Source organism: Sinocyclocheilus rhinocerous, unplaced genomic scaffold (assembly GCF_001515625.1).
Source record: "Sinocyclocheilus rhinocerous isolate Xijiao unplaced genomic scaffold, SAMN03320098_v1.1 scaffold780, whole genome shotgun sequence".
NCBI classification, from domain to species: Eukaryota; Metazoa; Chordata; class Actinopteri; order Cypriniformes; family Cyprinidae; genus Sinocyclocheilus; species Sinocyclocheilus rhinocerous.
Genome location: NW_015654937.1, coordinates 1810944 through 1823913, shown reverse-complemented (window position 1 = coordinate 1823913; position 12970 = coordinate 1810944). Strand labels below are relative to the sequence as shown.

The 12970-nt window shown below is 42.1% G+C and overlaps 1 protein-coding gene across 2 annotated transcripts in view; it reads left to right on the top strand.

The window, feature by feature from the left end:
* The window catches only part of meis1b (Meis homeobox 1 b), a 64663-nt gene that overhangs the window by 35910 nt on the left and 15783 nt on the right, over positions 1 to 12970 (top strand). For both annotated transcript variants that reach the window (XM_016524713.1, XM_016524714.1), the window contains exon 7: positions 10347 to 10423. In XM_016524713.1, the coding sequence (XP_016380199.1) occupies positions 10347 to 10423 (77 nt within the window). The remainder of the gene's footprint in view (positions 1 to 10346; positions 10424 to 12970) is intronic.

The following is a 12970-nucleotide window of genomic DNA, read 5'->3' as shown; positions in this document are numbered from 1 at the left end:
TACGTGCTGCTTGTGTTCGAAATGAAACTGGAAGGCATAATCGGTTTTAATGCAATTAGGCTCCAATTTAGCACCTTCTTCACAACATGTGACAATTCTGGTGGAGGCAACATTCTTGTTTTTCTCTTACTCACTGGGAGCACATTTTGCCAAACCTCAACTGTGCTGCATCTTGAGCAGAACCAGGTGTGAAAAATGCTATAACTCATTTCTGCACTCGATGGACTGAATCGTGCAGAGGGCCCTGAGCTGGTTGGACCAGCAGGAGGGGGAACGGGCTGTGTTCTCTTCGGGGAGTTGACTTGTAAACAAACTTTAGGCATGGTAACAGTTAGCCAAGAGCCCACTCTGAATGGCCTTGTCAAAAAAGCCACCCCAGCCATTAGAGGTCAGAGGTCAACCAGGCCTCAGATGCCATTAGTCCGTGGTTGTTTATTGCTGAAGCCCTAGGATATCAGCGCACCCATGGCAACCCCAGCCTGGCACTTCGCATTTGCTTTGGTATAGAGCCCTACTCTCAAGTTTTCTCTCATCTTTACCACACAAGTCCAAACCTCAACACAAATCAAATGACTGAAGCCAGTCACTCCTAAGAAATTGGTGCTCGGAGTGTATATTGTTTTTACATTTGTTTATTCATTCATTCGGTTTTTTTTAAACAAGCAGAAAGTCTGTGCAGATTAATATTTGAAAATTGAATTTAGCAGCCTAAGGTCGCTGGTTATTTCTTAATTTCATCTAAGTAGCAGTGAGTACTGGAGGCACCACAAAATTGAAATAGCTTCAAGGAATTCTTCAGACAGTGAGGATCAAGCATTGTGGATCTTTGAAAAAAAAAGGCTTCTTTCTTGCCTCCCTCTGTACTTTATGTTCTTCTGAACTGTGTCTTTGCCATTTTACTCTGTTTCTTACAACCAACTGGGACTCTACATCAGCTGTTGTAGCTGTTTTGGTCTCCGTGGTGTTTTTGTTTGAGAGAGAGGATACATGTTTATTTGTGTGTATGAGACATGCACAATGTATGGAAGCAATGACTTGATGCTTTTTATAAAAGCTGGTGTCAAAGAAGAGGCAGCTGAGACAATCTTAGGGATGTGGCTGCCCATTGAGGCAGGATGCACCCCCCTGCTCTCACAACTTGTAATGAAAACATCATCAATTACCCCACTGACAGGCCCCTGGGATATGGGGCAGGCAACTCTTTGGGGCTGGTCTTTGTGGATAGACAACCCCCTGCACCCCCACCTCTCACCTCCAGAGAGGGAAAGAGAGAGAGGGTGGAAAAAGACTGTATATCCATCATTGGCAAGCCTTCGAGGGTGACAGCGTAAAAGACATTGGTGTGTCATGGACAGAATGGATCGAATTGGTAAAATCCATATGGTGCAAGGAGAGGTGGATGGATGCTGCTCTGTCACTGCTGACACGGCCTTTCACAAGCCATCTGTGCCTTGATTGATGAGCATCACGTCAGTAGACCTTTTTCCAAGCCCACCACGGCGTTCCAACATCAGCTGCACCTTTGGACTGAGGCTTTGGAACAAAGAAAGAGCCATGTTTAATTGACACCACTCGCTCTTTCTGTGTCCCTACGCAGTGAGTTGGCTCCTTTCCTCTGTAATGTCCCTGAAAGGCTGTTAAGTTTTACTTCATGTAACCTCTGAACTGTTAGAGCATAACTGGTCCAGATGAGAGCTGTCTCTCAGTCTTACTCTCCCATCAGTCTTCCTCACTGCTCTCAAGAACCTGACAATTTTATAATACCCACAGGGCCAGCCACTGTTGCAGCCACGTCAATGAAGAAGATAATGTTCACATACTCTATTTTCCACAAGCTGAATTCTGAATTCCATCCATCCAGCTTGTTAACATGCACTCTTAAGCAGTTTCGTTACGTTGTCAGTTACAGAAAGTTATACGCTGGCCTGCAATATTATAACAGTATTGTATTTCATTATCAGCTACTTGTGAAGAGTTAGCAGCTAGCATCTGTTTAGTGTGAGATCATGCCAGGCCTGCATGGTCTTCTCTCTGCATACCAGCCATTGTCTTAACGTGAGAAAACGTGCTGTCTATCTCATAGTTCTAGTTTCTGTGTAAATCCCATTAAAACACTCTGCCAGCATGAACTGATGAACATGATGTGGTGCAAGGTTCTCCTATATTCACCACCTCCTGAGCAGTCTGTCTGTCAAAGACATTCAGAAGCCAACTGAGGAAATACAGTATAAATATCCTGAAGTCTGGTACATTCCATTTAGATATCCACTAAGCACCCATTGTTGGTGATCATAGTAGTGTTAGTTCATTTGTCATTGGGATGGACTTATGGGGCATTTAGGGAGGATGTTAATCAGAGATTACGGTAGGTGCTTGATCCACTGTCAAACCAGGGAAGGGCAGAGGATACAACCTGAGGTGACATAAGGACAGTGGAAACAACAATATTTGGATGTCTATACACGTCTACATTCCACAGCATTGCCAATTTGAATCTTTGGGTGTCAGTCCAACATGCTCTGTTCTGTAATGCATCTTAATCAGAGGTGTCCAGTTGCCCAGGGTTTAGCTATGGTCTGGTAAAGATCCATTGGTGTTTTTAGATGGTGCTATGTGTGTTGATTCAGACCAGGCTTTGCTGAATTACCCTAGCTATGCTGTAATCGTCAGTGCTCAGGGATCTTTCCGCCTGCAGTCAGCAGCTCAATACCTTTTACTTATAGCCACTGCAGAGCATTCCCCCACAGAGCAGAGCTCCAGCAGTCTGTCCCAGATACTCTTGGCTCACTATGTTTGTGTGCATGTGCTCGCCAGTGTATGCCTGATGGATTATATGGCAGCAGAGATGCGGTAATCAGTTTGCACGTTTGCTGAACTAATTTATCAATTCGGTTCCTCCTACTTGTAATCTCAGCCATGCGTGCTGCTCAGAGCTCATTGTGCTTTTCATCTGGGGACAAACAGTTCTTCAGGAGGAAAAGGCACTATGCTCAGGCCTCTTGATGGGGCTTTTTTTCCCTTCGTGAAGGAGTCACAGAGCATCAACAGAATAATTGTCTGGCAATGTGCCTGAAAAAAGTACACACAAATTAAAACACACATTTACACATTTTTGCATCAGCATCAGGCACACCTAGACTGATACTGCTATATTCTGCATTTCCCTATTCCATTTTTCAAGCAAAGTGTTCCAAAACCGGAAAAAAGGAGCAAGCATTTTATAGTCTATAGTGTATCATTAAGTGTGCTGGCTTGGAGAGGAGATAAATTCAATTATTTTATACCATCATGCGTAAGTGCATAAATTGTTTAATGGAGCTAGCATGTCCTGTGCACTGAATCCAAGACCCTTTTAAAGTGCCGTTGTCTTTGTTGTCATTGATTTCCCAAGGCGATGAACAAAGGGGAAATGGTCTCAGACACTTAAAACCTCTTAGATTTGTCTTATTTGCCTTAACTTTATCCAGGACCTGGCATATATTCAACTATTGAATAGGATTCTCTCCATTTAGCTCTGATAGTGGATCTTGACCTTTTCCTGCCGCGCTGAGTGCATGGTGTTTCCTGTCGCAATAAGGGATGCATGGCTGCATGGGAGTTGCATTGAGAGCACCTGCTGATCCATGTCGTCCCCATGGAGATTGCTGCGTGCAGCCAAGGGATCACTCCCTTCTGTGTGAGGAATCTGCAATGTGTCTTGAACCAGACGTGGCCACATTTCATCAGATTAGATTCACACGTTAATAGAAAGTGAGATCACTAAGAGAGAGGATGAGAGTTTTGGTCCATGGGCCTTTTTATTCTTCTTTCTGTTATCAGCAGAGTGTTTTAGCTGTGGTGGGAAAGGAAGCAGACAGAGGCAAGGTGCTGCTCACATGTTTGTTACGACAGATTAAGTCATTGATTTGTATAAGCTGTGCACCGATGGAGAAAAAAGATCTGTCTTCCGCTCAGTGAAAGAGAGATAGAGAGAGAGAATGAAAGAAAGAAGAGGTAGGAGAAGGTGATAAAACAAGATCGCAAAAAAAGAGGAGAGAGGAGAAATATGTTTCTGTGTTCTTCCTTCAGTCTGCCCTTCTTTTATTGAGACAGTGAAATTACATAAGGGAGCAATTGTAAAATGCCTTTACCATCTTTAACTCTTTTCCAACCATGACCAGGTTTCTCCTCCCCTCAGGCCCTCCACTGAACATTAATTAAAACAGCCAGGGCAAAAGGGTAATTATGATAATAACATAATAATATCGCACAGGTTATTAGAATTTTTTTGTGGTTCCGAAATTGCTTCCTTTGAGTATCACATTTCAGTGGAATTAGCTAAAGGATAATTTCCTTGAGAGTAAAGGCATTGGGAAGGATTCTTTGGTCAAGGTGCAATATGGTAACCTGATTCTCTTAACATTTAATGCACCATGAGTTCCTGCTCCTGCCACTCGGCCCCCGCCTTCAACAAACCCAGTTTTGGCTACTGGGAGGCAGTAGGGTGGAGTAGCTTGTGTACCGAAGCATGCATTAATAGCACTGCTTTGCATTTCACTCACAGTCCTCTTGTCAATAGCTAAAACAATCTTTTGGGCTTTTATCAGCTTTAAACGATCACAAGCCGCTCTGGTTTTGTGTGTCAACCAAAGCTGCTGGCTGACACTCTCTGGAACAGGGCCGGCCGAGGTGGCATGTGTCCATGATGCTACCTGACTGACTGTGCTAAAATCCCCATCCCAGCAGATATTAGACTCCCCCGCCGAATGCTGGCAGCCCACCTCCAGCTGCGGTCGGCGTGGCACGGCACGGCGCAGCTGAATTGCTTTTGAATGTTCCCCCCTCAAATAGGCTGTAATTACAAGCTTAAAGAGGTTTAGTGGTCCAGTAAACTACATAATCACCCCTGAATTAGCCCGGGCTCATCAGCCGCAGTCCACCAAGCTCCAGTCAGTATTTGCAGGCTGGCCCCCTTATTACCGTGTGACTGTGAACAGCAGGTGTGGAACAACACGCATCCCCCTTAAACACAGACTCCCCACCCTTCCACTGGGATCTGTAATGAGACTGAATAAGAGACTGCTTACCCTACTGCGACTGACTTTAGATCAGTGCCTGAACCTGGCTTACCTCTTTGCAGTGTCTTGTGGCGCTTGAAGCTATAGGCCACCCCATGAAAAATATAGCTCTGCTCTACTCTATGTAAAACTATTCAAATACCAGCCACTGTCTTCAAATAAAGTGGCTTACAAATCCTGGTGTCCAGATATGTGTTATTTTTATTTTGCCTGTTGCACTTTGCATTTTTGAATGCAAAGCCCTTAGCTCAAATTTGATCATGTTGATTTAGCACATTGTGGGCTTGGAAGTTTAAACAGATATGGATAGATCTGATTTGTATTCCAGCCCACACCCATCCTTTAATTTTAGACTTACATTCTGTCCTCAGTTGCCTCCAAACCAAGAGTGCCTGTTCTCTACCTAAAAGCACTTGTGTTACACCCTTTTCCCTAAACCAACAAAAAAAATTTTAACAGAGGATGACTAATTAAGATGCTGGAAACCAAATTAAACATATCCTATTTTATCAAAAGAGGAGATTAGATGGCAAAAAAAAAAAAAACCTTCCAAGGGTGAAATTTCCCCAGTTTTAGCTTGTTGTAGTACAAGGATTTCTAAAAACGCTGTGTGTGAATAATTAATGTGCTGGCTTTGTGTTGACTTAGCTCGCTACAAACTTAGTGGCGCTCCCAATGAAGCATTCCCACTTTCTGTGAGCCAGCCAGTCACCAACTCCACCAGGGCATCTTAAACCCTAGCCTCTAGTTGTTTTCCAAATATAAGATCTTTCTCCCTCTTTTGTTGTTGCCTCATTGGTGAATCATTCTTAGGAAGAAATTGGGTTATAGAAGCTTTGCTGTTTTATCTTTTTTGCTCACTCTCTCCCTCTCACTCACTCTCTCTCTTCAGTTTTCTATATGAAGCATATTTTGTTTTGTTTTTTTCTTAATGAAGGACACAACTTTGTGTTTATGTCACATACACAAAAAGGAATTTGAAATGCCTCAACTCTTCCTCAGCCAAGAAATATCTCTGAGGTCATGACTCTCTTGAGCAATAACACCTTTCTTTGACAATAAATAACTTTCCAACAAAGCAGTGATTGTTCCTCTCATGCGTGTCTTACTGACGAAGACAACAAGTATGAAGGACACAACTTTGTGTTTATGTCACATACACAAAAAGGAATTTGAAATGCCTCAACTCTTCCTCAGCCAAGAAATATCTCTGAGGTCATGACTCTCTTGAGCAATAACACCTTTCTTTGACAATAAATAACTTTCCAACAAAGCAGTGATTTTTCCTCTCATGCGTGTCTTACTGACGAAGACAACAAGTGCATAATTTTCTGGTGAGATGATAATGCTCTTTGCCAAATATCAAGGGTAATCCTTCCTCCCCCAGCCTAAGGTTTGGGCTGGATGTTGTAGGTGGCCCTATCTGCTGAAGGCCTGAAGCTGTGACTCTGGTGCAGTTAATGCTAGCAGAGCAGGAGTAGGTGGAGCACTAAACTTCAGACCTAATCCTGTTTTCTCAAAGACCAAGCTACGGAAGAGTGGTGGATGCAGCCCACACGTACAGTGGCTGGTTCTGAGATGGGATGTTGAAATGATACTCAGTAGACACCTCGGCCAAAATGGCCCCTGGATCAAGCCTCAGGCATTCCTCAGAGGCAGCTTGGCTTCCATGGGGATTAGCCACAAGGAATATGGAAGGGAAGCAGTAGTAGGAAACCTATCTGAAATGAACCCTTACAAATTTACCTTGAAAGGAGGGACTATTGTTGATGCACTGCTAGACACAGACACACACACACACAGATAAGATACATGATGGAGAATTGAGCATGGGGAGGACATTGTTGGCTTGGTATCCACCAGTGCAGAAGAGGCTGGAAATTCTGATGAAAGGAGTAGTATATTTGGACAAGACGTATCATTAAGATAGGCGAAAGGAAACAGGGAGGATGCATTGAGATTTCCCATCTGTTCTTTAGGCAGTATTATTGCTTTCTCACTAAAGCATCACGAGACCCTGAGAAAACAATTCTCACCTAGTATTGCTGCCAAGAGGATTAAAATACTCAGTCGCTCTCTGACTATTATAAAATCTGTTGGTTTCTCTCAGTTAAACCAGAATCTAAATCACACTGTTTTGATGCATAGAGATAATATGGTGTTTGGAGACCCATACAATGAAAAAAAATTACAACATTTAGGGATGCCATAAGGGAGGGAGGGGGTTGCAGAAATCCGAAATCTGCAGAAAGAACTGCAAAATTACGGGAACCTGTTTGAGAACAGGCATCAGTGCACAACAGACAAAAACAGGCAAATATTGTTGCAACAAAACAATTTGCAAAGAATGTGAAAATAACGTCAGACATAGCTAAAAATATATGTATTTAGCATATAGAAAGGTCCAAAACAACAACAAAAATAACAATCCAGTCATTTTAGTGATATAATTTATCTATCACCTGTCATGATTGCAAATAGGTACTGGACAATTTACATAGAAACCACCACCAAAAAAAAAAAGGCATGGCCTTTAAATGTGAATAAATCATATCTGGATGTTTTCCAGATATGACAAGTAATAACTGTAATTGGGGCTTCAGTCACTGCTGCCCCATTCTGCTCAAATACAGGTGTGGCTACCTCGAGGTCGTTATGACAACAAAGGTGAGTCACGTACGATGCTGTGGGCGGAAGAGCTTGACCCAGTTGGCGTTTGTACAGGAATCCTGTTTGGGTACTGCTGAATGCTCACGGTCAGAGCCACCTGTCAATCACAGAACAGGTCTCTGTATGGGGTTTCTAGGATTTACTGAGAAGTTAGGATAGGATTAGGTTACATTTAAGTTGAGCTGAAACCTGACTGCTCGTTTTCTCCACCCCATTGTGCATTGTTGTAACATTTCATTTGGTAAAGTTGCCTAACAAGTTGCCTTAGTTGACAGTCCTCCTCCCACTTCTTTTCTTAAAAGCGAAGCCGATGCATTCTTCATTCTATACTTCATCAGTGTTCTTAAGATATTTAATATGTGGATTTTAGTGTGCATGACTCTCTTAGTTACATCTACCTTTACAAGTGTAGACCACATAATGACTGACAAAACATAGCTGTAGAAGAGACCGTTTCAAAATAGTGGATTGCAAAAGAAACTTGTATGCAAATGGTCTGGCAAAAAAAGAAATTCTTCTTTCCAAATCATCCTGTCTGAGTGAAACCAAGCTGAATTGAACCTGCTGTCCATAAAATCTTTCAGTGTAGGAGAGGTAGTGAGCAGAACAGTTTTCTCATACCTGAAACTGTAGCGGCCCTGAGCTGGAGTCATTCTTTGTTGGACAGCAGTTAGAGTTTATGCTGTCACATAATCTTTGACACAACTTTCCACCTAAAAGTGATGAGGCCTCAGATACTTTTGTCCAGACATGTTCACTTCACTATAGGGCTGACTAGCCATCACGCCACACTCAGTGCCATTTTTTCTCCACAGTTCATTTGTAAATCTGATGTTGGAGATATACGTTGAATTTATGATTATGGCTGACTGTCATTACATTTTTGATACTCAAATGCCTGTTATCAGCGATTATCACTGATCACATGACAGTGAAAGAGGCTGGAATGTTGTTTTCTCACATTTCCAGTCCTGGCCCTGGTTTCACACAAACCTCATCATTGTGGTTTACAAAGATAGACACTGGAAACATATGATAAGGCAAAATAAATAAATAAATAAAATAATTCTTAAAATCTATGTAGGAATGGCTTGAGGCGACACTACAATTATAACTTTCTGCATGAAATTATCCACAGTTTGTTCCAATTACCTACAATTGGATCACATGAAAATGACAGAGCGACAGGAAAACAGCTTGCTTCTCTTGCAGTACCAGTAAATAAACATGCATTCAGCAACATGAAAGACATTCCAATTTATTATTGCTCGAAAAAAAGAGCAGACAACCCGTGGCGCCAACCATTTTTAAATTTCTGTTTGCTCATTTGGAAGCCTTGTTCTTATTATACCTCTCAAAGGATGAATCAGAATCACAATTGCCAATTTCTTCCTTTTCAACGCTATATGTTAGATCACATAAATAAAGGCAACTTATATAAGCACCTTTACGCTGTGACATGCTTGGTTCTTAGTCGCTTTGCTGCGGTGTCAAGGATGTTGACTTATGGTTTGTAGACTAGTGGGAAACAAGTCATTCAGCCATAGTGATTTTGCTAACTTCTCTGTTGAACAGTGATCTATTGTCACATTGGTTGATTTGCAACCCAAAGCCAAGTTAAAGCCCCTGTCTCTGTTAATCCCTAGCAGGTTGTGCAAGATTTGGTAATGGGCTTAGAAGGTCTGAATATGTTAGCACAGTAAGACAAAGAGCACACCAAGCCATCCACAAAGACTGGAGGTGTCCAGGTCCACTTATTGTGTTAACAAAGCATAATATGAAAATACTGTACCACAGAAATGGGAAAGGGGTTGTTGCTGTGCTTTGAGATCAAAACACAGGGTTCTCTTTCTCTCTCTAGGTATAAATGTGGTGTAAACATCTTTGCACAATGTACCTCCCATTTTACATGCTCAGCAGGGGCCTCAACACAGGCTCTGTCTTGTCTTTTTCATGAACAGCACATTGTTTAGACTCAAAGCTAGCGAGCTTAATACTTCACACTAATGCTAATATAAATCAAGCAAATCTCACTTCACCTTTATTTAAACAGCTAGATCAGCTCAAATCAAGTTCTTAACTTCAAGAACTCAGCTGTATCGAAAACTGTTCGCAGTAATTTAGCATCATCCATGTTGTTAACTTTTAGCTGACTGGCTAATCATCTAGAATGATGCTTATCTTACAACGATTAAAAAAAAGAAGAGGTATGTGTCAGATGTGTGGTTTGTATTCCACACAAGGCTTTAGATATCCATTCTCTATCATGCATTCATGGCAGCAAGATGACTAGAATAAATTTCAGTGGGGTTGCACGGTACAGCACTCTAATTACTGTTTCTGTTCCCACACTTCACTTAACTTTATAATTGGCTTGCCTTTTTCGCTGCCATTAATTACACAATTTCATATTCCATTAATGACTCTAAGAAAGAGACACAGCTCACTTTTTCACACTAATTAACAGCTGCTTTGCCACTTTTCTGCACAAATGTGTGAGCAACGTCTCCCTTCTGTACCTCAGACCTTTCTCTCACTAACAAATGTGTTCGAATGATTTATTTACAATATTTCTCATGTTATTTCCTGTTTTTTCTGTCTCTCTCTCTCTTTTATCAGCACCCCTACCCTTCAGAAGAACAGAAAAAGCAACTGGCACAAGACACCGGGCTCACTATACTACAAGTGAACAACTGGTAAGTCAATTGTACTTTTGTGTTTACATGCAATCAATAGCTTCGCCCCTGGCAAGCGGCTCTTAATGATTTGAATTAATACACTCCCCTCCCCCCGCTTTTGCTCGCCCCTCCCATCTGTCTCCCACTTATCGCCTCATCTCCCTTCAAATCAATTCACCCAAAGGGATATTGCCGCCAGGATTTTTCCGACTTTTTTTATTTTTTGTTCTCTCATTCAGATATGAAGAGCAGCTACTCTTGTGCCTATCTGAATCCTCTCAAAACCTGTCTGCCCCATGCTCACTGTGACACGGGACTCTTTGTCCCCACCTAAACAGCTATTGATTTTGCCGTTTCCATTGTTAACAGTTCCGTTAAGTTTGACAGAACCTTTGCAGGGGTGCTTTTGTTCCCAGAGATGGCTATCAGCACATACTGTTATTAGCCGTGTCTAATGAAGTGCCTGAGATAGGGAGTGGGGTGGTGAAAACTAGCATAGGACGGAATGTTGGATGCAAGAACCCAAAGAACAATCTTTGCCACATATTTCTTCTTGCCAGGTCCTCACATGAAATTCTGTTCGCAAACTCACTCTGCTCTTGTTCTCTAAGTGTCAGAGACTGATATTGCCAAGGATCTGATTACATGCCCTAATTCATTTTGCTGAATAAAACGACCTTGATGTAGGAGCTCCCAGCATGGGATGGGAGAGTTACTTTAAAATTGCATTCCGATACAAATTACTCTTCACAAATTATTAATTACTTCACAAAGGTAATCGGTAGCCTAATCATTCAAATATGAACCATTAAACTACTTTTAGTTAGAAGAGAAAAGCAACAGAAGTTAGCCACATTTTTAAAGAGCAAGCAAACAAGTATCCATACACTGAAAGCATTTTCCAGCAGTTGTCATTGCAATGAGTTTGCAACTGTAAAAATGGTTTGTTTCACTTGAGTGTCATGTTATTTGTATGTGGTAGTTGCAATTATTGTAGAAACTGGCGGTTGTAATGGGTGCAGTCTCACATGTGGATAAGTGCTATGGAATGTCCATCAGTTGTTTGTACTATAGTACTTGTTACATTTAACTGTAATGCAATATACCTTTGTATCCTGATTACATAACATTGCTATTCTGTCAGGCTTCTCAAGCTTATTAACAACCAATCCCTTGCTATGTGCACCAGATGTTGGGAGAGTGAGAGAGATGGGAGATGTATTAAAACCCATTACACAAAGTGTAATTTCTGACAACATAATCCTTACCATTGTTCAGTTTGGAACCTTGGAGACAATCGGTGACTAAGAATGAGGATTAATTTACAAAAGTGGCCTATCAGTGGGACACAGGCTGACGGACACAAGGGAATCTTGTTGGGGTTATCAATTTCTGTGACCTCACAACAACCCATGGGAGATCAATTCTTTCAGCCATATTAGTTAGCAGAGAACACACAGGCAATTACTTCACACACTGTCTTGTCCTACCCCAGCACTCTGGCTACTGGGCCGACTCATTTTGGAGCAGGGTTTGGTGTATGTTGGAAGACTTGTCATGTTGCCTGTGTTTGTGTGGATGCGGGAGAAAGAGCACTTGTCTGAGTGTGTAAGCGATGAGCAAGAGATGGTCAGTTTAAGCAGTATTAGCTGCTAAGCCCTGCATTCTGGGATCTTGCAGCCCTCTCTCAGTGCATCAGTGTGGATATGTGTTCGGATATGTGTGTAAGTGCGCAGATGACATGAAATATGTGTATGAAAACAGAGAGAGAGAGAGAGAGAGATGCTCAGCACATTAGGGGTTAGAGAGAAGGATCTGTTGTTTCATAGAGCCGTGGTTGTGCTTAGTAGGAAGCTTATCATTGGGTGTCTCCATGGCAACCCCTGGTGATGTTACCTCCTGACCTGCTGATTTTTAGAGGCAATTTCCCTAGCTGTGATTCTATTCCTCAGACTAGTCAAAGCACCGGCCCAACATGCAATATTCGTACAAGATTTACAAGATGAATTCCAGTCTTCCACTAGATTTCATTCAAATAGCATGCAGGTCCACATCATTTAACCATATCTCTGTGCAAAAATTTTGTTGATTATAGGACTTAAGGGCGAACATGTGGAAACCACAATGTGACATCAAATAAACAGCTAACAGATGGAGCTAAACAAGAGATCAACTGAAAATGATGGCTTTCTTAAGCCCTGCTCCCATAGTCTTGTTAACACACATGTACGTGTCCATTATTGATGAGGACTCAGAGAATCCGCGGGCTGAAGATTAAATAAAAAATGCTAAAGGCCACACGGGGTGCAGATCACTCATGAATTATTGGCGCTAACATTACGTGAGGGACTGCTGCAAATCTGGGTCCACATATTAACAATCGACCCGCGTGGGTGTGTGCGTTGTTTAGTCAACATGCATTGAGAGTGTCTGAAAACTATTCTTCAAATCTGGACGATACGCAATAGACGTACACTTAGTCACACCCTTATGGACACCCTTACACACGCATGAGCACAGACGAACATGCATACGCACCCGCGAACACGCATGAGCACACAGAGA